The sequence below is a fragment of the Pongo abelii genome, chromosome 14 (genome assembly GCF_028885655.2).
Source record: "Pongo abelii isolate AG06213 chromosome 14, NHGRI_mPonAbe1-v2.0_pri, whole genome shotgun sequence".
NCBI lineage: Eukaryota > Metazoa > Chordata > Mammalia > Primates > Hominidae > Pongo > Pongo abelii.
In genome coordinates, this window is record NC_071999.2 from 49367502 (window position 1) to 49391150 (window position 23649).

The 23649-nt window shown below is 46.9% G+C and overlaps 1 protein-coding gene and 1 long non-coding RNA gene across 11 annotated transcripts in view; one reads left to right on the forward strand and one right to left on the reverse strand.

The window, feature by feature from the left end:
* The window catches only part of SERP2 (stress associated endoplasmic reticulum protein family member 2), a 43328-nt gene that overhangs the window by 15525 nt on the left and 4154 nt on the right, over window positions 1-23649 (forward strand). For 2 of the 10 annotated variants that reach the window (XM_054528981.2, XM_054528979.2), the window contains one exon: window positions 18711-18976. The exons of 4 other annotated variants lie outside the window; for them this stretch is intronic. In XM_054528981.2, the coding sequence (XP_054384956.2) occupies window positions 18711-18790 (80 nt within the window). In that variant the 3' untranslated portion in view covers window positions 18791-18976. Of the gene's footprint in view, window positions 1-2575; window positions 2800-8511; window positions 8682-9488; window positions 9932-10212; window positions 10508-11031; window positions 12234-18710; window positions 18977-23649 lie in introns of those variants that run through there. 4 more of the 10 variants (XM_024231117.3, XM_054528983.2, XR_008512650.2 and 1 more) reach the window with 3 other exon arrangements.
* LOC134759836 (uncharacterized) lies at window positions 14406-16909 on the reverse strand. Its single transcript, XR_010136688.1, has 2 exons — window positions 16688-16909; window positions 14406-15532 (listed from the first exon to the last, which is right to left on the reverse strand). It is a non-coding gene; the product is annotated as an uncharacterized LOC134759836 (long non-coding RNA).

Genomic DNA, 23649 nt, shown 5'->3' on the forward strand with positions numbered 1-23649 from the left:
CTCTCAGAGGGAAACTCTTAAATACCAGCCATGCCCCAGTTCCCTCCCTCAGACTATTTCTCCCTCATGTATTCCTAATTTCAATTTTATTTCTCTTTCTCTGGCCAACCCTGATATTCATTTCCTAATTAGAGATTATGAGAATTTTAATGGTGACCAAAGCCTGGCTATTCTTGAAACTGACAAACGTTTATTCCCATCAAAGGGAAACCTCTGGGGTAACAGGATTAACTAGTGACTGTTATTTTCTTCACTGTTTCCTATAGTTTCCAAATTTGTCAATCAGCATATATTACTTTTATAAGCAGAAAAAAATTTGTTTAAAAAAAATCTAGACTAGTGGTTTTTGGGCTTTTTTTTTTTTTAAGCTGCAGAACTTTGTTCAAATCTTAGAGGGAAATAAATGAAAGAGCAGCTGTTCTGGTTGAAGTGAAGCCTGTGTATGTTTCTGTTTGCATTTGTGTGTGTGTGTTTGTATATGTGGGTTTTTTTGTGTGTGTTTGTTTCCATGTGTGTGTATTTGTGAATGTGTATATGTTAGTGTGTTCATGAATGTGTGCATATGTCTATGCATGCATATGCATGCTTGCATGTGTGTGTGTATGTACAGTATATTTCCCTATGTTGCTGGATATTATGACTTTCTCATCACCAGAAGGGAGCACACATCTGGACTCTCTTTGCCCATCAAATAGGAAATTGTGCCTGGCTCCAGGGCTGGCCTCTGTTATTGCAGAGTTAATGCCTTTCAACAAAGAGCCTGTGAGGTTTATCAGGCACCATCCGTTGGGAGTCGCTCCACCGTTTCTGTGCAGGGACATTCCTTTCGTCTGTCAGTTAACAGGCGGCACTTTCCCCCTGTATTCTCCAGGGCCTCTGCCTGCTGCGGGTCGGGGGAGGGGAGAGAGATCATGTCACAGACAGGTCATTTTTCAGGACAGCCTTTTCAGAACAGATGTGAAGAAGTGATTCTCTGAGATGTCCTTGGCAGGGCCTGAATCCTCCCGTTCTCCCAGCCTTGTGTTTTGAATGGTCCAGGTCTCTCCCTGTATGAATGTGCTGGAGGCCTCTCCATTTCTGGAAGGGCCACACCCAAACTTTCCCCAGGACTGACTGTTCTGTTAAGGATGGTGTGGAAGAAGAAAAGTACAAGTCACACACATGCCAGGGACATATGGGAGGCCAAAGAGACACTCTTTTCAGTGCTCTCTCTTCCCACTCCCTGTGTGGCCACCAGTTTTGTGGCAAACTGTCTTTGAGCCCAAAGGTTGAGGAGCCAGAATGGAGTCTTTTGCAACAACTAAGAAACGTTTCTTTGTGAAATGTTAGCTGCTCTCTGAAATCTTTTGGGGACACAAAATTTGAGAAAGGTCTGTATTTTGTGGTGTATTGGGTGAAAGCCACCACATTAGCATGTGCACATGCCATAGGGGGGAAGTTAACATGGTTGCTAAGAGCTACAACTTCAGGGTCAGACTTTGTGTATTTGAAATCACCTAATAGCTATGTGGCCTTGTCTAAGATACTTACACCAACTCTAAGACTCAGTTCTTCTCTTCTTAAAAGAGGATGGTACTGGTTCCTAACTCCTGGGACTCTCAGGACTATTAATCCTGAGGATTAACTGAGGCAATGAATGTGGAATGTTTAGTGGAGTGACAGTATTGGCTTTATAAGTGTTTGCTGTTCTTGTAATTATGTTTATGGTCTTGCTCACACTGCCTTCCCAACTGTCCACCTCCATGGGAAGGTCCTTACCAAAGCTCTGAATGCTTAAGAAGGAAGAAATAAAATGTTGCCCATTTTGGTAGCTTTGCTTTTTGATGGTGAGAAAATTTGTAGTGGGTGAGCATAGCACTGAGATATTGAGGAACCTCCATGAGCCGAGACCAGCGGCCCCCCTGGATAGATAAAGCATAGGGTTTGTAAATCAGAGAGTCAGTGGTGTCACCTCTGCAGGAATAGCTAGAACTTCTCTAAGGCTAGAAAGAATTCTGTATAAACTAGCCCATGAGGGTGAGCAAGATCTGTTCGTACAACTGTTTTGGCTACCATTTATTGAGGACTGACTACTTGTAATGCCAGGCCCTACACATACATCTTCTCCTCTGGTCACATAGTCCCTGCAAAGATGCCATTACACTCATTTTTCCAGATCACGAAACTGAGGCTCATAGAGGAAATTGGCCAATGTCCCATAGCTAAAAAGTGAGAGAGCTAGTCCCCAAACCTACTTCTTTCAGACTCTAAAACCCATCTGTTTTCCATTACCCTGCATTCCCTCTCTCTTACTGTTTCCCTAGAAGTTCTATGGAGCAAAAGTTTTCCACCAATTTAGGCCTTTAGCATATGACTGTGTATTGAAAAAAGCTCCTGCTAAAACATCCCCTATTTTTCCTGCCAGAAAAAGTGTGTTTTTCAGAGGTTCCTGATGTGCAGCCATACTGGGTCTTGCTCCCAGATGGAGAAAGACTTGACCCAGCCGCAGGCTGCCTCTTGGTTGGGTCACCGGTGTCCCCACCCACCCGCCCTGGACACTTGCTCCAGGACAGACTTGAATTCACCATATTTGCAGGTCAACCACATAAATTGGCCTTTCCTGGAGACTGCCAGAACTTTCTCAAAACTGTAACATCCAGAGGGAGTCACCCCACCCCCAAGACTGGCAAGTGAGATGTTTAAGGAACTGGCCGGCCTTGAAGGAAAGACTGAGGCCATTCATCTGCTCTGGAGTTCATCCTCGGGATCTGAGATGCACAGCCTGGAGAAGACATCTCATCAGCCATCGGCTCCCTTAAGGTGACCTGCAGCCTCATTGGTGCCCTGGGGGCATTTGGGATTGTGTAGAGGCTCTCTCTCAGAAGCATCTTTCTGCTATTTTAATGCGGATAGAAAGCTTTACATTCTTTGCTAATAACATCTGGGTTTTAATAGCACCTCCTTGCCCTGCCTGTCTCCGGCATCTCTCTTTTTTCCCTCTTCTCCATCTCTAGAGAAGCCACCAGAAAATGGCATCTTGCTTTTGACTTTCTTTGTGCTGATTCTTTTAGAGAACTTAGTGATCCATTTTGCAATGTCTTGTCTCCTAACATTTCAGCTTGTTTCTCAGAGGGCCTGTACTTTGCTTTCTACCAGCTCTTTCATCATTTTCATTTTCTTTAATGAAAAATAAGCAAAACTGTATGATTGCTAGGTTGACTTCTTCTCCTAAAGGATATTCTTCTTCCTGGCTCTCTTAATCTCTCTTCTCAGCAACTCCCTTGATCTCTTTTATCATCAATTTATTGTCAATAAAAGTGGCTTTAGGAAGCTTCCTGTTATCTGACAGCGTTCCAGCTTTCTGACACTTTCCTATGGGACCCACTTGTTATGTCATCCCTGTGTCCTTCTGGCACTCCCTCTTAGCTGGGGAGGGTCAGTCCCCAGGGTGAGAGTGGGTTGGGATGGCCCATTATCAGGCCTTTAGGAGTTTATGGTCTTGTACTTCCCCTTCAAAGACTGAGCTTTAGAGACATTTGGATCTAAAGGCAGCCATTTGATGCTGACTCTTTGGGTTTGCAAAGTAGTCATTTGAGGTTTTTAAAATGTATTTTCCTCTGTGCTCTTCGCAATCGTTCACTTTTCAGTAATTCAATAATATTTACAGAGGACCTACTTTGTACATACCTGGTCCTTGTTATCCTGGAGCTTATAGTCTAATGGCAAAGAAAGATGAGTTAATCAAGTAATCACACCAAAACACTTTCAAGCCATGAAACTGTACAATTTCAGCCATGAAACTATGTAAAGGAGAGGCACATGAGGTTATGAAATCATATAATGCAAAGGACTGGTGTACTCTCAGGTAAGTGGTTCTCAAAGTGTGGTCCCTGGACCGGCATCTCAACGTCCCCTGTGAACTTGTTAGAAACACAGATTCTCAGTCCCTTAACTCCAGGGTTTGGGGGGAAGGTGTCCAGCATTTGTGTTTTAACCTGTCCCCAAGAGACTGTGATGCATGCTCAAGTCTGAGAACCTCTGCTCCAGGTGATCAAAGAAGGCTTCTCTGAAGACATTAAATTTTGGTTGATGAAGGAAACTAGGGAATAGGGTGGGGTAGAAGTATTTCAGACAGAAAGAATGGCATGTGTAAAAGCCCTGTGGTCTCACTCCTGTAAATCTCAGCACTTTGGGAGGCCAAGGCGGGTGGATCATGAGATCAAGAGATTGACACCATCCTGGCCAACACAGTGAAACCCCGTCTCTATTAAAAATACAAAAAAATTAGCTGGGCATGGTGGGGCGCTCCTGTAGTCCCAGCTACTCAGGAGGCTGAGGCTGGAGAATTGCTTGAATCCGGAAGGCAGAGGTTGCAGTGAGCCAAGATCACGCCTCTGCACTCTAGGCTGGTGACAGAGTGAGACTCCATCTCAAAAAAATAAATAAATAAATAAATAAAAGCCCTGTGGTGAGAGCAGGAAGCTTTTGAAAACATGAGGGAGTACCCCAAGCAAGGAGAAGAGTGATACAAGGTGAGTCTGACAGGTCTGGACAGGGGCCATGATGTGCAGGTCATGGAGGCCTCATCAGGGATTGGGCAACGGGAAGCTTTTGATGTGCAGTAAACATGGGAGTGACAGTGTATTATTTGCTTTTATTGAAAGGATAATTCTAGCTACAGTATGGAGAAAGGATGGAAGAAGAGCAAGAGTCGAGCACTGGGAGGGCCTCACTGGGGTCTTGGGGAGGATGATGGTAACTTGGACTAGGGTGGCTTCTGAGGAATGGAAAGAAGGGTGCATAATCACAAGATTCCCAGGTAAAATCCACAGGTCTTGGTTATCAATTGGAGGTGTCAGGAAGGACTGTGGTATTTTGAGTCTACATGCAAGGTGGAAGATAATGATGCCAGTTTTAGCAGTGGGACGAGATCATGAGAAGGTCCTGTTGAGTCCGAGGTATCTCTGAGCCACCCAGGTGTAGATATCAACTAGATAGTGGAAGGTGTGCTGGAGCTCAGAGAAGTCAGGGCTGGAGATACACATTTGTGCATCATCAACAGCTAGGTGGCAATTCAAACTGTGGGCTGGGAGGCATTGCCTAAGGAGAAAGAACATAACGAGAAGAAAGCCAGTGATGTTCACTGCAGAATGTCAGTGCTTATGTTTAATGGTCAAGTGGATTGTTTCCTCTAAAACAAGTTTAGAGGAAAGATCCAAGAGAAGGAGGAAAATTAGAACCTAGAGGCCAATTAGAACAGAGGCCAAGGGAAGAGTTTCCAGCAGGAAGTGCCCAGCGGGGGAGAGCAGGGGGTAAGGCAAAAGAAGGTGGAAGAATGCCTGTTACACTAAGCAACTCAAAAGTCATTTGTGACTTTAGCAAAAGATATTCAATGGAGGGAAGAGAACAGAAGCTAAAATGAGGTGGATTGACGCGAGAATAGCAGGTAAGAGAGTGCAGAAAGTGAGCATAGACAGCTCTTTAGAAATGGTTGTGAAGAGGAAGAGAGGGCCCCGTGGATGGGGATGTGGAGTCAGGCAGATAGCTCTGGTGTATTTGATTTTTCAGTGGGAGTGCTCCTAGCATGTTAAAGCCTAAAGACTTTGTAGAAAGGGGTGCTGAAAAAAGAGAAATGGGATCATCTAAGGTTACCAAGGGCCAGGATCCTTGACACAGGTAGGAGGATGCAGAGGCTTCGTGGGTCTGGTAGCTCCTGCTCTCCCCTGGACTTTTCTGAACCTCTGGGACCTGCCCACGCCCTGATCGCCCGCCCTGGAATGCCTACTGTCCCTCCCTTTCTTGGCATCTCTCCTCCCCGCTGTCTCGCCTGCCCACAGTTCCTCTCCTGCAGCCTGCTCTGCTGTTTTCTCAGCTTTGTTCACCCACTGTTAAGTTATTAACTTGTCAGGGTCTAGACTCCCCGCTTCCTTTCCCTCTTTTGAACTCATTGCTGGCTCCCTTCCCATTTGCCGCCTCGGAAAGTCAGCATTTGGAAGGCTGAGGTTACTCTGCAGGTCAGTATTGGCAGGTACACAGAATTACAGTTGATATAATTAGTATAAGATGTGTACGTTTTCATAAAGACAATGATACAACTGAAAAAGAAATAATAAACACAGCCATCTCTCTGTTATCTTGTGGAGGTAAATGGTGAACTTAAAAAATAGACTTTATTCAAAGTAGTGTCTCCAAGAAGGTTCATCTGTGAACATGTTAAGGATTGTTGGACTCTTATATGTTAATTCATGGATTCAATTATGATCAGGAATGATCCTCAGTTTTTAAAGCAAACTCAAGGAACTAGGTAAGTTGTTTTAATATCAGTGTCACTGTTCTGAGACGTGCAAACTTTATCTTAGATGCTTTCTTTTTATTATTTTTATGTATTTTTTTTTTTTTTTTTTTGAGACGGAGTCTTGCTCTGTCACCCAGGCTGGAGTGCAGTGGCGCAATCTCGGCTCACTGCAACCTCCACCTCCCAGGTTCAAGCGATTCTTCTGCCTCAGCCTCCCAAGTAGCTGGCACTACCACGCCCAGCTAATTTTTGTATTTTTAGTAGAGACGGGGTTTCACCATGTTGGCCAGGATGGTCTCGATCTCTTGACCTCATGATCTGCCCACCTTGGCCTCCCAAAGTGCTGAGATTACAGGCATGAGCCACCGCACCTGGACTGTCTTAGATTCTTTAAAGAGATTTGTAACAGTTCCTTAAAAAAGAATTGCATGGTTTCTTATTACCTCAAACTTTTGAAGTTATGAATTAACTTAATATGAGAGTTACATGGACTAAGACACAGATGGTTTCCTATTTGGTGACTTACATCCTGCTGATAATTTTTTGTCTAAGGGCAAAAGTAAGTGAGAAGTAGTATTTTTGAGCATCTATATATGTCATCATATTTATTCCTTGCCATCCTTTGAGGTACTTATTATCCACAGTTTTACAGGTAGAGAAAGCAGGGCTCAGAACTGTGTAGTAATTTCTCAAAGTTCACAACTCTGTAGGGTGGCAGATAGTGCTAAGCACTGGTCTGCATGCTGGGACAGGGAGAAGCAGCAGTTGTTGTAGTCATAGTAACAGTGATGATAGCAGTAGCTACCAAGCAGTGAGTCCTCCATGTGTGAGGACCCTTCCTATATGTCATATGGTTTAATCCCTATGACAGCCCTGCAAAGGCCATGATCCTCATTTTACAGAACAGGAAGCAGCCTCTCAGAGGTTAATTATTTGTCCAGTCACACAGCTTTTCAGCAAAGAGCTGATATTCAACCCAATTCCATCTGATCCTAACTTTCTGCTCTAAAGTCAACTTGTTTGTCAGGATTAGCGATAGTTCCCTGATCACAAGAACAAAGTCTGAGGCATGGTAGATGTAATTTTTTTTTTCCTAATGTTGAATATACAGCTGCCTCCTGGCATTCCTATTGAGCCAGAATACAGAATATTTATTTAATTTTTACTCCTTGTGAGCCTTGGTAGGGAGGAAAGGAACATCAGATATTTCTGCAAGCTTATAAATTGTTGTAGGGTACTTTCTCTTCCAACTGCTCCTGTTAAGACCCACCCAAGGCCGGGCACGGTGGCTCATGCCTATAATCCCAGCACTTTGGGAGGCTGAGGTGGGTGGATCACGAGGTCAGGAGATCGAGACCATCCTGACTAACACAGTGAAACCCCGTCTCTACTAAAAATACAAAAAATTAGCCGGGCATGGTGGCGGGCACCTGTAGTCCCAGCTACTGGGGAGGCTAAGGCAGGAGAATGGCGTGAACCAGGGAGGCGGAGCTTGCAGTGAGCCCAGATCGCGCTACTGCACTCCAGCCTAGGCGACAGAGCAAGACTCTGTCTCAAAAAAAAAAAAAAAAAAGACCCACCCAAGAACCCAAACTTAGCTAAGAAAACATCTGAGCACATCCAGAATTAAATATCACAAGTTGTTGGACCAACACCTTCACCATATCTACAGATGAGTCCCTGACACTCACATGGAGCTGATTGACTCTGATTTGACTCATAATTCTAACAGTTTCTGTTTTCAGCTTAGTCTACAGCAACAAAATAATAGTAGAGGGCCCACTGCAGATTGGTGTAGTAATACGAGAGATGTGACCAGAGATGAGAAGAAAGAGACCCAAAAAATGATCAGAAGCAGAAATGGGAGCCCAGAAGTGCAGCTGAGCAGAAGCATTTCAGTGTCAGATCAAATGCTGCCTCCTCTGTAACCAGATCACAGCACGTCTCATCAGTTACTGGTTTTCATTATGGTGACACTGAACACTCATGAAAAGTTAGCATTGAAATATGTTTGTATCTCCAATTTAGAAAGGTAGTGATGATGGGTACAGTGTTTTTAGGGGGAAAAAAGCCAAAAAATGCATTCACGTTTGTCTACTCTTAAAACCCAGCTGTCCAAGAACAATTCCCCAAGGCCCTGTGCATCATTTCTCTTTGTATCCTTGAAGCACAGTGTCTGACACATAGGATGTGCTCACTGATGCCAGATGATGAAACTTGAATGACTTGTTTCCTAGGGTTCTGGATAACTGTTTTGCGGTGGATCCTGGATGTATTCCAGGATGACTTTAAGAAGGCGAGAAGGGGTAAGACCCCTGAGAGCTCAGTGTTTATTCTGTTTTTACATATGGTTAGATGAGACTATACCCACCTTCCTTAAAAAAAAAAAAAAAAGCCATTCAATACGTGGTAGTTACTCTTATCATTACCATCATCTTTGTCAACACTGACCAAGGTTGCTCACTGGGAAGATGTGAAAAAGAAGTTGGGATCTTCCTCTCCTGGGACACATTTGAAACCCAATAGCTGGAAGCAGGCTGAAGCTATGTAACCAGCTCTCATTCACATGGGCAAGGGTCCCAGGAGTTCTCTGTGGGCTTACAAGCTACCCACCCCCTTGACAACCCCAGTTATTAAAGGTTGAGCCCTGAATAAATCAGTGCCGCTCTCCATGAGAGACAGCTGCCTTTCAGAGAGTTCCAAGCAGCTGGAAGATATGCACGCATGGAGGGATCTGGGCAGCCAGAGGCCGGGCCCGGTGGGCTGCTCCAAGCACCTGGTCTGCCTTCCCAGCACAGGGCTCATTGTTTTACAGGTCACAGCCATTTTGAAAAGGCAGACTCACTGACCTGTTTAATGAGTGCAGTTTCTGCACGAAAGCCCATATCCCTCTCCCAGGCAGCCCCAGAACTTTGCTGGGGAAGGGGGCCAAATCTCCTCTCAGTGCCTGAGGGATTTCTGGCCTTAACTGCTGGTGGAATTAGCAGGAGTTATCTATAAATCCCTGAGGCATCCATCAGCCGACTGAGCGAGGCTGCCTTTTTAAAGAAGTTCACTGACCTCTTGTTAACTTAACTCCTTGTTAGGAAACATCTAATCAGCTGTGAGCTAACACGTCAGGGCCCAGGGGTCTGCAGAAGCCGGGCTCACTGTGGGCTGGGTTTCCAGCTGTGTGCAGTGTGGTGTCTGAGCTGTGGTGTTTTCCTCTTTTCAGCTATCTTTCAGATCATTCAGAGCATAAGGATGGGTATGTGAGAAGGCCAGGGATTTGACACCACCTCCCTCCCACTGGAGGGGGGAGGACAACGGAAGCGGTCAGCCAGTTTCTGCGGGAAACAAGCAGGCCACACGGAATAGAAAAAAACGCTCCCCCACTTGTTCCCTGATCACTTCATTGTGGATGTCAGACCAAATTGCCTTCTCACAGGACATCTTGGTGCATCTGTGTTCTCAAGCGGAAAGGACATTTTGCTTTTCTGTTGGCAGGATTAGTAGCCACGCGGGTCGTCCGCAGCAGTGCTGTCTTTTTGGTTTTTCCCTTGGTTTCACTAATGCGTGCATGTGACCCTCTGAATGATCACTGGTTTACTTTCTATGGATACAATCTCTCCTCCATTGAGAAGTGGTTTTACAAATAAATGTCTTCGTTCAACCTTATACCATGTGTGGGTTATAGTGAGAAAACTAAAGTGAAGAAAATAGCAGAATAGCTCAAGGAAAGCTGGGAGGTGGGGAGACTTGGTTATGCAGTTGGAGGAGGAGCAGGGAATCTGTGGGAGGGGAACCAGAGCTAGATTTACTCAGCAGGTCCCTGGCCAGACCCTCAAGATCTTTGCCTGAATGAAGCCCTGGGCAGTTCTAATGACCCTGCATTTTCTACACATTTGATTGTTCTTTTTTTTCAATATTTTTATCTTGTTTGTTCTTCTCTTTTTCAGTTCAGAAAAGGCATGTACAATGTACGTGAAGGTCCGATTAGTCATTATCTCCTCTGTAGTCTGCCTCGGAGCTTAGCACAGAGCAGATGTCCCAGGCCTCTTGGTGAGAACCATCCAACCCCAGGGCCCAGCCTCAGCCACTCCAGAGCTCTGGGTAAATCAGGAGTCTTGCAGCCCTCTGGGGGGATCAGCTGGCAGAATGCGGGGGTGAGGCTCTCTCCCTGGCCAGCCTTCCCCACAGCTTCAAAGCATGGTGTTGCCAAAGGAAGTTACAGGGACAGCCACAGGATCACTGGTAAGATTAGAGGTGGTCACCCTGCAATACGAAGCATGCTTTTGTTTTTATTAATTTCCATCTTTGCATTAGCAATTTTTTTCATTCATTAACTTCACGAGAGCTTTAAAAAGGAAAGTGACAGACATGACCAGGGTCTCTCTGGACCACTTTACAGGTTTTGGTGTTAGTGGCACTGTTTGAATTAGGGGGCTTTTTGTTCATTGGAGTCTTTAACTTCAGACCTTTTAGTGATGTTCTTTCAGGCTTTCTTTTCTCCCACCCTTTGAGCTCCCCTCCAAAAGCATCCCTTCCCCCTTCTTCCTCCTTTCTTTCCCACTAAGAAGAGAGGGTAGTCAGACTGCTCCAAAATCAGCAGCCCTGGGAACAGTCTACCACCCCGTGTTCCCTTGCCACTCCCACTCCCCAGCCCCCAGCCCCTCGCAAAGTGGCAGAAGACATTTCCAGCCACTCAAGGGTGGCACACAATAGATGCTCTCCAAGCTGGTCCCCTCATCCTGTTGGCTCTGACTGTCCTCTTCTAGGTCACCGAGTCAGACAATCACCGAGTCTGATTGTCTACAATCAGAATTGTAGACAATTCTGATGCCACCCAGTGTGTGGTAAGAGATCAGCCCTAAGGGATCCTGCTTGGGGCCTGGGAGCCCACACTGCCTGCCAAGAGGAGGAAAAAGAAAGGCTCCTTGCCTTCAGGTGACTGGGTCTGTGCTCCCACGTGTCTCTTTCCAACTCCCACATTGCCTAGACTTGATTTGAGTGCAGACCTTCTCTTTCTCCCTTAATGCCCATACAAGCATACCTCCCAAACCACCAATAGAGGCCATTACTGGCCTGAGCTTTGTGGTTCATCCTTTATTGGACAGAATTTTTTCCCCTAATTTGGCCTTTCCCATAACAGCAATAGTCAAGAGGGTGATTATCCCCACTTCAAGGAAAGGGAAACTGAATCCTGGCCAGAGTCGGTTCCAGATAGACCCTGCTTGTCCCCAGGTGACAGGTGCGATGGGCTGAGCGTGGTGGGCTGTTGGCTGCCATCCATAAAACTGTCCAAGATTGATTTCTCTCCCCAGGCTTTGCAATCGTCCACAAACTGGTTTTCTATTAGTTTCCAGGTAGCCTCCCTGAAGTACTTGTATATGGCAGTCTGCCCTCCCTGGTGACTTTTTCCATCTGTCCTCTGCAAGCAGACATGAGAACTGTCTTAAGGAAGTTAGGGCCATTGTTGATCTATATTGTACTGCAGAGATGACAGCAGTTTCCCTGTGAAACCTAGTAAGAAATACACAGCAGCCCAATGCACAACGTACCCTCCAAAACAAGTTTTACAGAAAGAATTACACTTATCCCTACCATATATGATGCACTCTGATTTTTTTCTAGTCTATTTTTTGAATTAAAAATTAAAAATTTCTAGTCTATTTAATTTTTTGAATTAAAAATTAATTCAAAATGGTTGCATCCTCAACAACTGATTTTATAACCCATGAACAGATTTCAACCACCGTTTAAAAAACACTGCACTTCAGAAGAAAATCAAGCCCTTGGTTGGGGACAGATCAGCAGGGTTCAGAAAGCAGTAAAGTTGGAACCCCACTTTGCATCCTGGTGAGAACTTAAAGTCCCATCTCAGTCACAGCCAATCAAAAGCTCCAGCAGCACATGAAAAGCTACTTCTTTTGGGATTGAAGGCACATTGGCAGATTCTGCAGAGAAAGCTAGGGGGCCAGGTGAGCCTGTGGATCCAGCACCACCTTGAATCCATAGAAAGACTGTGAAATTAATGTCCATTTATTTCATATAAATGTCCATGCTGGCAGGTTCACTTTGTCAGCATTCACTTACTGGGACTCACAATCACTTAGGACGGGCGTGGGGAGTTCTTAAAAGTAGGAATCCACCCCAAGCCTGCTGAAAAGCAAACTCTCAGAGGAAGACATGCATAGGTTTTGCGTACGTGTTTTTTAAAAGATGTGGACAATCCTGATGCTGCCCATCCACCGATGAACATTTGGGAACCAATTCACCACCAGATTTAGTTTGATTAAACTAAAGCAGGGACCCAGAGGCAATGCCGCACACCTAACCCACCACAGTCAGCCTGATCTCTGACAGCTTCTTTCTCCTTTGACGTTCAGAAGCATCTGGGGGCTCCTGGGGGCTCAGTGGTGATGATACACTATGTTTGGTTTTGCTCCAGTCCTTGTGTGTGTCTGTGGCCACAGACTGGAGCACAGTGTGCTTACTACTTGACTTGACTTTTGAGGCTCTATAGAGGAGAATAATCGTGCCTATGGAAAGGCTAAGGTTTTTTTCTAGGTCCCCTCCCCCAGGACATCATCACAGGTCAAACACTCTTTCTGGGAAGGCCAGTGCCCCCTGAAGGTGCTCCCTGCTTCAGAAGTGCCTAAACACAGGAAACATGCCCTCAGACATGGGGGCTGCACTTTGTTATAAGACAGTTCTCATCCTATCCAGACACAAGAACATTCTAACATAATATCCCTGCAGTTCTTCCACAATTGGTCCCCAGAGCTTTGGAGGCAAAATGTCATCTGGGTGATGTCCTTTATCCTACAGCCATCATCAGGCTTCAGCTGCAAGCTGTGAACATGTATTAATTGCTCTCAGCAGCAGGTCCCTTTCTTTGAGAAATCTTCAGGTCCTGAGGCTTCCATCTGCCAGCCATGGGCCATGACTTCTCTCTAGGGTTCAGCAAACTTTATCTGTAAAGGGCCAGTAAATATTTTAGGCTTTGCAGGCCATATGGTCTTGAGACTGTTAAATTCTGCTGTTGTAGCTTGAAAGCAGCAGTTGACAATATGTAAATGAATGACCATGGCTGTTACCCAGTAAAACTCAATTTAAAATACAGGTGAGGCCAGGTGTGGTGGCTCAGGCCTGTAATCCCAGCACTTTGGAAGGCCAAGGTGGGTGGATCACCTGAGGTCAGGAGTTCGAGACTAGCCTGGCCAACACAGAGAAACCCTATCTCTACTAAAAATACTAAAATTAAGCTGGGCGTGGCAGTGGGCACCTGTAATCCCAGCACTTTGGGAGGCTGAGGTGGGTGGATCACCTGAGGTCAGGAGTGCGAGACCAGCCTGGCCAACATGGTGAGACCCCATCTCTACTAAAAATACAAAATTAGCTGGGCATGGTGGCACATGCCTGTAATCCTAGCTACTCAGGAGGCAAGGCTGGAGAATCACTTGAACCCAGGAGGCAGAGGTTGCAGTGAGCTGAGATTGCACCATTGCACTCCAGCCTGGGCAACAAGAATGAAACTCCATCTCAACAAAAAAAAAAAATTAACTGGGCTTGGTGGCACATGCCTGAAATCCTAGTTACTGGGGAGGCTGAGGTGGGAGGATCGCTTGAACCGGGGAGTTCGAGGTTGCAGTGAACTATGATAGTGCCACTGCACTCCAGCCTGGGTAACAGAGCAAGACTCTGTCTTAAAAAAAAAAAAAGATCCCCAGGTATAATCCAGATCTAGTGAATCAGAAACTCTGGGGGTGGGGCCAATAGTGTGGGTTTTAGAAGCTTTCCAGGTGATTCTTCTGCAAGCTCAAATTGGAGAACCCTGCTCTCAGTCTGCTGCCAAACCTGTCTGCTCCAGAGAGTTTTTGGTGGTTAGCCATACCTCTGGACAGTCCTCTTCCCCTTCCTCCTCACGAATTTAAGTACACTCTTAGTACTTAATTAACTCTTATGTACCTAGAGATTTGCTTTCTGCTTGTTTCATGTTTCTATATTTTGTCTCCCAGTTAGATTGAAACCCATTGAAGGTACAGTCTGTGTGTGACTCCTTCCATCTCTACCCCGCCACTGATCCATTTTAAGCATTTAATAAAGGCAAGGAAGGCCTTCACCTTTATTAACTTTTTTGAAAAATCTGTGCTTAACTATTTTCAGAATTTTCAGCCCGCAATTCACTTTCAAAAATACACATTAAGTGCCTACTCTGTGCCAGGCCCTGTTTTAAGGCACAAGTCCTGGCCTTCATGGAACTTACATTCCAGTCAGGGAGACATAATAAGCACATAAATTATCAATAAATACTATGAAGAAAAATAAAGCAAGATAATACAATGGCGACTGGCGGGGTGACAGATTTTCAACAGCCTGGTCAGAGCAAGGCCAAGAAGAGAGCACTGCATTTTTAGGACCTAAAAGAGAATATGCAGGCCTTTTATGTTCTCCTTTTTACAGATCGAGCCTAACAGTACTCGTTTCAGTATTAGGCAGGTTAGAATGCCCTGTGCTGCAGGAACAACAACAAAAGCTCAGTGGCTTTGCACGTAAATGTTCACTTCTCTCTCACACAAGTCGAATGCAGGCTGGTGAGGGCTTCCCTCCGCATGTTGGCTCCGTTGTCCGAGTTCTGCTGCCATCCCAACACTAGGTCGCCTGTGCACAGAAAAATGCCGGGGGATGACAGCTCCCCCTTTTAGTGATTCACTTTTTCATTTACAGGAAATCTCCAGGTGTGTTTTGCCTCAGCCAGTCCTAGGGTACGGCAGGTGACACCTCCGACCCTCTTGGAAGCACACCCAGGGCGGAGGGAATGATGTTGGGAGAATAGTAGAAATGTCTTCGGTTCCAAAATCCGTATTGCTTCCTTATGGGAAAGGGCTTATTTTTCCTTGTTTTCCATCTGGCTATTAGCATTTTGATAGCCTCTCTTCAGGCTAGATAAGCTGGGGGTGTCAGGGACAGATGAGAGAAGAAAAAAGGTACATTTCTGGTGACAAGGCACAAATAGGCTTCTCAGGGAGCGAGACGCACACGCAGGATAAGGGCTCTCCGTGACATGGAACAAGCCTGTCTTTGGAGCTCAGTAAGGCGGAAAGCCAGGTGAGCTGGAGCCCCACCCTTTCCTGAGCTCCCAGGCTGAGGATCCTGAAGGCTTCAGGAGCACAGCAGCACCTTGTTGACCCGCAGCACCCTGCCTGCTTGGCCCGGTCTCTTCACGCTGCCGCTCGGTGCACAATCGAATTTTCCTCTTGAGGAAGTTGGTGGCTGCTGGAACACGCAACGACGTTCAATATGATGATGAACAGAAAGTATCTGCAATTAGACATATCTCCACAGCACTGGTGTTTGCTGTCTCTTAAAGGAGGTTATTTGGGAAAAAATGAAGAGGAGCTGATGACATTGTCCCAAGCTCTGCATATGGGAACACTTGGACTTTTTACACAGTAGGAAAACATTTCATTTGTCCCCTGCCTATACAGCCCAAGCTCCTGTCTGGGTGTTTCTTTCTATTTTTCAGCAAGTGCTGCAAATAGGCAAAGGATGGCAAAGGAACAGCAACCCTCCCCTGTGAATCGGGGCCATTCACGGTTAGAGTCACCAAACCTGTATTTCAGGGGACATCTTTCCAGCTCCCAATCTCCCAGCTTGGCCGGCTGCCCTGAAAAGGGACTGGGACTTGGCTCTGGGAAAGACATGGCTTCCTTTCAGGCTGAGTGAAACCCCTAAGAGTCTCTCCCGTTTTCTAATATCAGGGCTTGCTACCTGAGCTCATTGTTTGTTAGTGTTGGAAAAGTTTCCTGCTGCTTTCCAACCTGGCCCATCTACCCCGGGGCTGAGAAGGGGAAAAGTCGCTGATGTCATAACCCAGCTTGGTTTTGCTGCCAGTGGCAAGGCGGTGGGAGGAAGACAGCGAGCAGCCTTCCCTGGGGCAGCAACGACCGCAGGAGGCCAAGGCCGGCCAGCCGCGCAAAATAGGCTGCAAATCTTCATCACAAAAAAGCCACCCTTGACAACATATCCCTAGGGTGCGGCGGGCCTCTTTATGCCTTTGTCTATCTGTGTGTCTCTCTCTCTCTGTCTCTCCATTTCTCTGTGTATTTTTCTGTCTCCGTCTCTGTCTTTCCATGTCTGTTCCTCTCTGTCTCTGTTTCTGTCTCTTTCTCTTGCTAAGGAACAGCTCTTGCCACTCTATAGTGGCAAGACTATTTATTCTCTGTTTTGAAATGCAGAATATGCCAGGGATTGGGGTATCTAGCACATCACCTCTTCAGACTTCATGCACTGCGGCCACAGTGCCCCTCCGCAGGCCTGTGCTGGGCTGGACAAGCCTTCCCTCCGTCCCTCCCCAGGCCTAGGTGGCCAGCGTGCCCTCCCTGCAGAAGCCGGTCTCCCTTCCCCTCTCCCTGCATGCTCCCTACTGACCTCTTCCTGCAGCCAGGGAGCATCTGGGGCAAATGCAAACAGTTCTTTGGTCTGCTTATTTGCTTTTCTTAGTGCAAAGGTGGAGGAAGAATGTAGTTAGTACAGCCACCATGGCTGCCAGGGACAAAGTCGGTTCTGGGGAAGGGGAGCGCCAGAGCCTGCCAGCCCAGCAGCCAGCCCTGCCGGAGGGCCCCCAAGCCAGGATCCTGTCAGTCTCCATCTAGAAACCAGACAGAAAGCACTTTTGTAAATGTTAACCAAAAAGGTCCCCCTGTGATGGCTGTGCTGTAAATCAAAGTAGACAATGTGGGGTGGGGGCAGGGCACACGTCTTGTCTCTGGAGCCATCACAAAGCAGGGAGGGGATGCTCCTTCAGCTCTCAGGTGGGGGCTGGAGCTCCCCGCTAGTCCACGCTGGGGAAAGGTTTTTAGGGCCTGGAGTCACCCAGGACCCATCTCTGTCCAGGGGGTGCTGTGTAATATTCACCATTAATCCTACACATCTGGGAAGCATTCTCCTGCTAAAGATAAGATAAAGCCCAAATGATTTGTGCTGGGGGGCTGGCTGGGGGGCTGCGGGGAGGCCAGGCCTGGAAGGCTGGGCACACAGGAGCACCCTAACCAGCAAGCGGGGGACGCAGCCTCCGCGGCAGACTCCCACAGTCTGTCCGTGTTGCCGGGCAGATTCCCTAAGCATGGTGCACTGAGGTACACAGGGAATCTGGAAAATTATTTTGCTTTACACAATGGAGACTGTGTTATTTAAGTTTAAAATACCATGGGAGAAGAAGGTAAGCATAATCAGCTTTATAAGAGAACAAACAGGCAGGGGAGCTTTTCCCAGATTCCACCCTTTTGTTAAATCTCTGAGGTTTCCAGAATGTAGTTCTTCCTCGCTCCTGCCGCCTCCCACCTTCTTTCCTCACTCTCCCCTCTCCCTCTCTGCCTTTCTCTGTGTCTGTGCCTCTATAACAATAAAAATCATCAACGCAGCCATTGCTGTGAGCAAGGTACTGTTCCAAGTGCTTTTCAGATCATGTAACCCCCAAAACTCTATGAGGAAGGTTCTGCCTTCTCTGCATTGCACTCTCTCTCTCCCGCTGCCTCTGCCTTTCTCATACACACACTCACCCCCTGACACACACACACACACCCCTTAGGCCTCTCTGTATCACCTCCACACACTCACACACATACCCACAGTCTTGTCCACACCGATAATAAGCAGTTCACCTCCACCAGGAGGGACAGCCTCAGAGCCTGAAGAACGCCAGCCTTTGCGCTCCTGCGCTCGGAGGTTGTCCTCAGCTACCTGGGGCTGCAGTGGCTCTGAAGACCTCAGTACTCAGACCTCCCTGAACTTGGTTGAAGATTGTGAACAGGAAAGCAAGCTCTACCCCTGCTGACTCTACCTGCCAGGCTGCCCAGCCTAGCAGGGCCAAGGCTGGGTCTACTCTCTCTTCTGTCCTTGGCACTGCTCTGACCTTTGAGGGGAAAGAGAGGCAGCCAGAGGTGAGAGGGAAAACAAAAGAAGACTCTGGTTTCCAGCAGCAGCACTGACTAGAGAACAGGGAAGCAAGGATTCTGGTCCCGGCCACAACCCTCACTGCACGTGGACAGCAGGCAGGACATTTAGTCTTCATGGGTTTTCATTTCTCTCACAGGAAGATGGATTATCCCCATTTTTATTTTAGGGGCAGTCAGAGAAGCCCAATGTAAAAATACAAAGGAGGGGCAGGCTCTGTGCAGCCCAGCCTTCACCCTCCTTCTGGAGCAGCCCTTTCCAGACTTGCTCACTGAATAAATCCTGCTGGGGCACAGACTGTGCGCCATCCATGGCATCAGGGGGTGCAGTGCCAAGCACCACTCCCTATTCCCCAGGAACTTACAGCTGAGAGGAGGGAAACAGGTGAGCCGATCAACACGCTCTCCCTAACAGTGACATAAACTAACAAGGGGCAGCGTGCAAAGCACAGTGGATCAACTCAAGGAAAAGGGAGCTAAAACTGTCTATCTACTTCTAGGAATGTCCCCAAAAGAACTGAAAGAGGGACTTGGAGAGATTCTTGTACAGACATGTTCATGGCGGCATTATCCACTATAGCCAAGGGGCAGAAGCAACCCAGGTGTCCACCGACCATAGAGGATGAACGGGTAAACTAAAACGTGGCACATCCATACCATGGAACACTACTCATCACTGAAAAAGAAGGACATTCTGACACATGCCCCAACATGGATGAACCTGGAGAACATTATGCTTAAGCAAAATAAACCATTCACAAAAAGACAGATACTGTGTGATTCCACTTGTGTGAGGTACCTGGAGCTGTCCCATTTATAGAGACAGAAAGGAAACAGTGGCTGCCAGCAGCTCAGGGGAGGAAGGAACGGGGAGTTGGTGTTTCATGGGCACAGAGTTCTAGTTTGGGATTATAAGAACATTCCGGAAATGGGTGATGATGACGGTTGCACAATAATAAATGTATTTAATGCCGCCAAATTGTACACTTAATCATGGCTAAGATGTTAAATTTATGTGCATTTCACCACAATTAAAAATAATAATTTAAAAAATTGTTGAGTATGTGTCCAAAAAGTGGCCAGGGTTTGGCAAGGGTTGAGGGGGAGAAGGAGAAATGACACTGCCCAGACCTCTATGTTAAGGCCCGAGGCCTGCCTCCACCCCCCGGCGTGAGGCCAAAGGGCCTTTGCACATGCTCTTCCTTTCACCTGATGCTTTTCCCCTCAATATTTCCATGACTCAAATTCACTCAGCTCTTTCTTCAAATGTCACCCCTCAAAAAGCCCTCACTGACACCACTAACTATAATAAAGCATGTACATGCACGTGCGTGCACACACACACACACATTCTGCCCACCACGTGCCGTAGCAGATTTCTGCACAGCACTAACCACGATCTCCTATGCTGGTATATATATCTTTATTTATTTATTTTCTGTTTCCCCAACTAGAATATAAGCTTCAGGAGGACAGGGGCTCTGTTTTGTTCACTGTTCTCTCCCCTATGCTTGAAAGATTGTACGTGCTCATATGAATTTGAAGGATGATGAGGAAACAAGGAAATGGGGGTGCCTGCCCAGCTTGCCAGGGCTCCCCTTGGAAATTTGAGCCCAATGCCCCCACCTGGCCACAAGCCCACCTACTGAGGCTTACCTTTTTTGCATTTTTCTCTCTCAAGAACCTTGCAGGGAGGTGATGACAGGGTTTGGGAATTTGACTCAGAATCACAGCTATATAATATCTATGATCATCTTCTACCCTTTCAACTTGGCCTTACGGTTTAGATACCAGGAGAATGACGGGGAGTGAATTAAGAGGGGAGATTCCATTTTAGCGAACATACGTAACTCAGTTTTTAAAGTAGAATCATACGATTTTTGAGGTGGACAAGATCACAGACTTCGGCTGAGTTTGAAGCATTGAGAGAATATCCAACTGCAAGTGGGTCGCAGAGCCCTGGTGATGCGGATGGGCCTGTGTTGTGCATTCAGTCTTGCCCTGCACATAACCAGGGCACTAAGAAATGTGTTTGCTAAAGAGAAGCTGCTGGTGCCAGCAAGGACACAGGGAAGTGCTCCAGGAGGCCTGAGGCAAGCTCACCTGATTAGCCTCCACTTCAGGCTCACCCTGAACCCTCATGGGCGCGGCTGGCTCTCAGGGCCTGTGGTTCCTAGACACTAATGCTTATGAACCTGATGCTTAAAATTGCTCATGGACATCGGCATGCATTATGAACTCCAGGGCCGGGCGTGGTGGCTCGCATGCCTGTAATCCCAGCACTTTGGAAAGTCAATGCAGGTGGATCACTTGAGACCAGGAGTTCGAGACTAGCCTGGTCAACATGGTAAAACCCGTTCTCTACTAAAAATACAAAAATTAGCAGGGCATGGTGGTGGGTACCTGTAATCCTAGCTACGTGGGAGACTGAGGCAGGAGAATTGCTTAAACCCGGGAGGTGGAGATTGCGGTGAGCTGAGATCTCACCACTGTACTCCAGCCTAGGCAACAGAGCGAGACTCTGTCTTAAAAAAAAAAAAAAGAAGGACTCCAATCTCCCCACCTCCTCGCTCCCAAATTAGGTTTACCTAAAACAAAGCCAACTTTGAGTAAGAGTTCTATGAAAAACTGAAGATAGAATGGCAAGTTCCTTTGCTTTCTTTTTTTTTTTTTTTTAGATGGAGTCTTGCTCTGTTGCCCAGGCTGGAGTGCAGTGGCGCAATTTTGGTTCACTGCAACCTCCGCCTCCCAAGTTCAAGTGATTTTCCTGCCTCAGCCTCCTGAATAGCTGGGGCTACAGGCACGTGCCACCACACTTGGGTAACTTTTTGTATTTTTGGCAGTGATGGGGTTTTGCCATGTTGGCCAGACTGGTCTTGAACTCCTGACCTCAAGTGATCTGCCTGCCTCAGCCTCTCAAAGTGCTGAGAGACTACAGGCATGAGCCCCCTCGCCTGACCTCCTTTGCTTTTTCAAGGCAATAAAGTCAACTCCCACTAAATGCATCGTCACTGCGACATTACTGCATCCTCATTCATCGTGCCTTTGAATTCTACTTCAGGAATCACAGATTCTCCAACCTAGAGGGAAAGCTAAACATCACTAGGCTCGTGCTTCCTAACCTGTGGGTTGCTATCGTTTTGCGTGCCGTGAAATCAATGCAGCAGACCATAATGAGAATTTCATTTGAAAATTGAAATAGAGCAGAATGAAATAGAAAAGACCACAGGGCATTGCACATAGAAAAGTAAGTCTTACTTCATGAAATTTCTTGTTTAGTTATATATAATTATGATGTGTTTACTGCATTGCATTATGAAATGTTTCTTACCATGAGACCTGGTCAAAAAAATTTTGAAGGCGGCTACTCTGATCCATGTTCTATATAGGTCTCGATACTCCCATTTCTAGCTGATGTGTAATCATTCCATAATCCATGAGCTCATTCAGTACCTGTGGTGTGGAAGGCACTGAGCTGGATCCTGGGGCAATGAAGATGAACAGGACACTGTGTGTCACAGTCCAGGCAGGAACCAGGGTGGTGGAGGGCACATCCCGATTGGGTCGTAGGAGAAGAGTTTAATAAAGGCAATATTTATTCAGTGTGGGCAGAGTATAGGGAACCCTAAGGAGATAGCGCAGACTTCCAGGGCCATGAACAGCAGAACAAGGCGGGCAGGGCTGAGGGAAGGGAGCTGCTTCCAGAACCTGAAGTTATGTGGGGGGGACTTCCTGACAGAGAGGCTGTCGCCTTTAGTCAGGAGGCCACCAGCTCACAGGAACCCTGTAGGGAAGCTGCCAGAGAGACCAAGAGCTCAGCTCTCATCTCCTGCTGATGATGAGCCACATTGGCCAAATGCCCCCAGAAGCCAGAGGGCACAGGACCCCAGGGTGCCATCCACATGGGAGAGCAGTGGGGAAAGGGTGGAGGGTGGATATGGAGGGCAGACAGACAAAATCACTGCCTGCTGGGAACTTGAATTGGATGGATGAGAAGGCACATCATCAGAAAAACGACAGTGGTGCTATAACTCATGCTGGAAGAGAGGTATTAATGACGACTTCCGGAAGCACCCAGGAGGAAGCGCTTGACTCCTGGGGAGGTTAGGGAAGGCTTGCAAGAAAGAAGTCCAGTGTTCTGTCTCCAAGCATCCTTTCCTTTGAAGAGCTGCCTTCCCTGCTTCCCTCCCTCCACGTGGTCCTAGTAGGATCTCAGAACAGTGCCGTCCTTCTCTGGTACAGGGTAGCAAATCAGAGTATGCTCCTATTTCCTGGCCACAGCCCCTCAGAGTCTTCCCTGGGGATCTTCCACTTGTGACAAAAACTGTCTGTTGCCTCTGAATTCAGGAGACTGAGAGGCTGTACAGTTAAAACTATTCTGCCATCTCCTCCCTATCCCAATAAGCATACATATTCAACTTAGGAAAAAATTGGGGTGGGGCAGAAATTTTACTGGGACATGTTTTTCACTGAGGGTTACCTTCTAGTTGGGCATATACTACTGTATTCGTGTTGATCGTTTCTCTTTTTGTTTGAGTGTGAGTTTCTGTCCTTGCAGTCTTGAAGCTGAATTTCTGTCCTAGCGTGCCCTGCAGGTGCAGAAGCATGGAGAGGAGAAGGCACTTGGCCTGGTGAGGAACCTGCTGGGCGTATGGCCTGGCCAGAACCCAGGGTGCCTGTGAATGGGGACCTAGGAGTAGGCTGTCACAGTGAGTGTGGGTCAGATCATGAAAGGCTTGGGTCAGATGGGGAAGGCATGAGTATTCATTAAGGATTTTAACAGAGGGGACACACACACAGAGGTGCATCTTAGAAAGCTCCCTCTGAGAGCTGTGTGGAAGATGGGTGGAGGTGAGCCAGCCCGGAGGAAGCCGCGGGAGACACAGCAGGCACCAGAACTCAGCTGGGAACCCTAGGGAATGGAGAGCGGTTCTTGGATCCCAGAGGGACTGAGTGAAGTACAAGAGTCTACAATTAGTAGCAAGTTTCCGGTTTGGGTGGGAAGGTGGATGATGGCATGAATGGAATCTTGCTTCCATTTTTTCCCACATCTCATAATTTTGAGGGTCTTCTCCTTCCTGAAAGCATGATCGCTTTCCCCCCGAAAGCATTCTGAGTTTATCCATGTCCTATAGAAGACACAGGGCCCACAACAGAACAATACTCCAATGGAGGAAGGCACCATCACACACTTTTATGAACACAGCCCATGGGGCCTGAGGATTTTCCTGGAAGTCATCTCACTGTGATGGCTCACATGGAAAACAGTATTGTCTTAAAGCCCTAAGGTTTTTTTTCATGTAGGCTCTGGATCATTTTTTTAATTGGCAAGTAAACATTTTTACAAGTGGTAATTTTTGTGTGCGTGGGTAATTTTTTTTTTTTTGAGACGTAGTCTTGCTCTGTTGCCCAGGCTGGAGTGTAGTGGCATGATCGTGG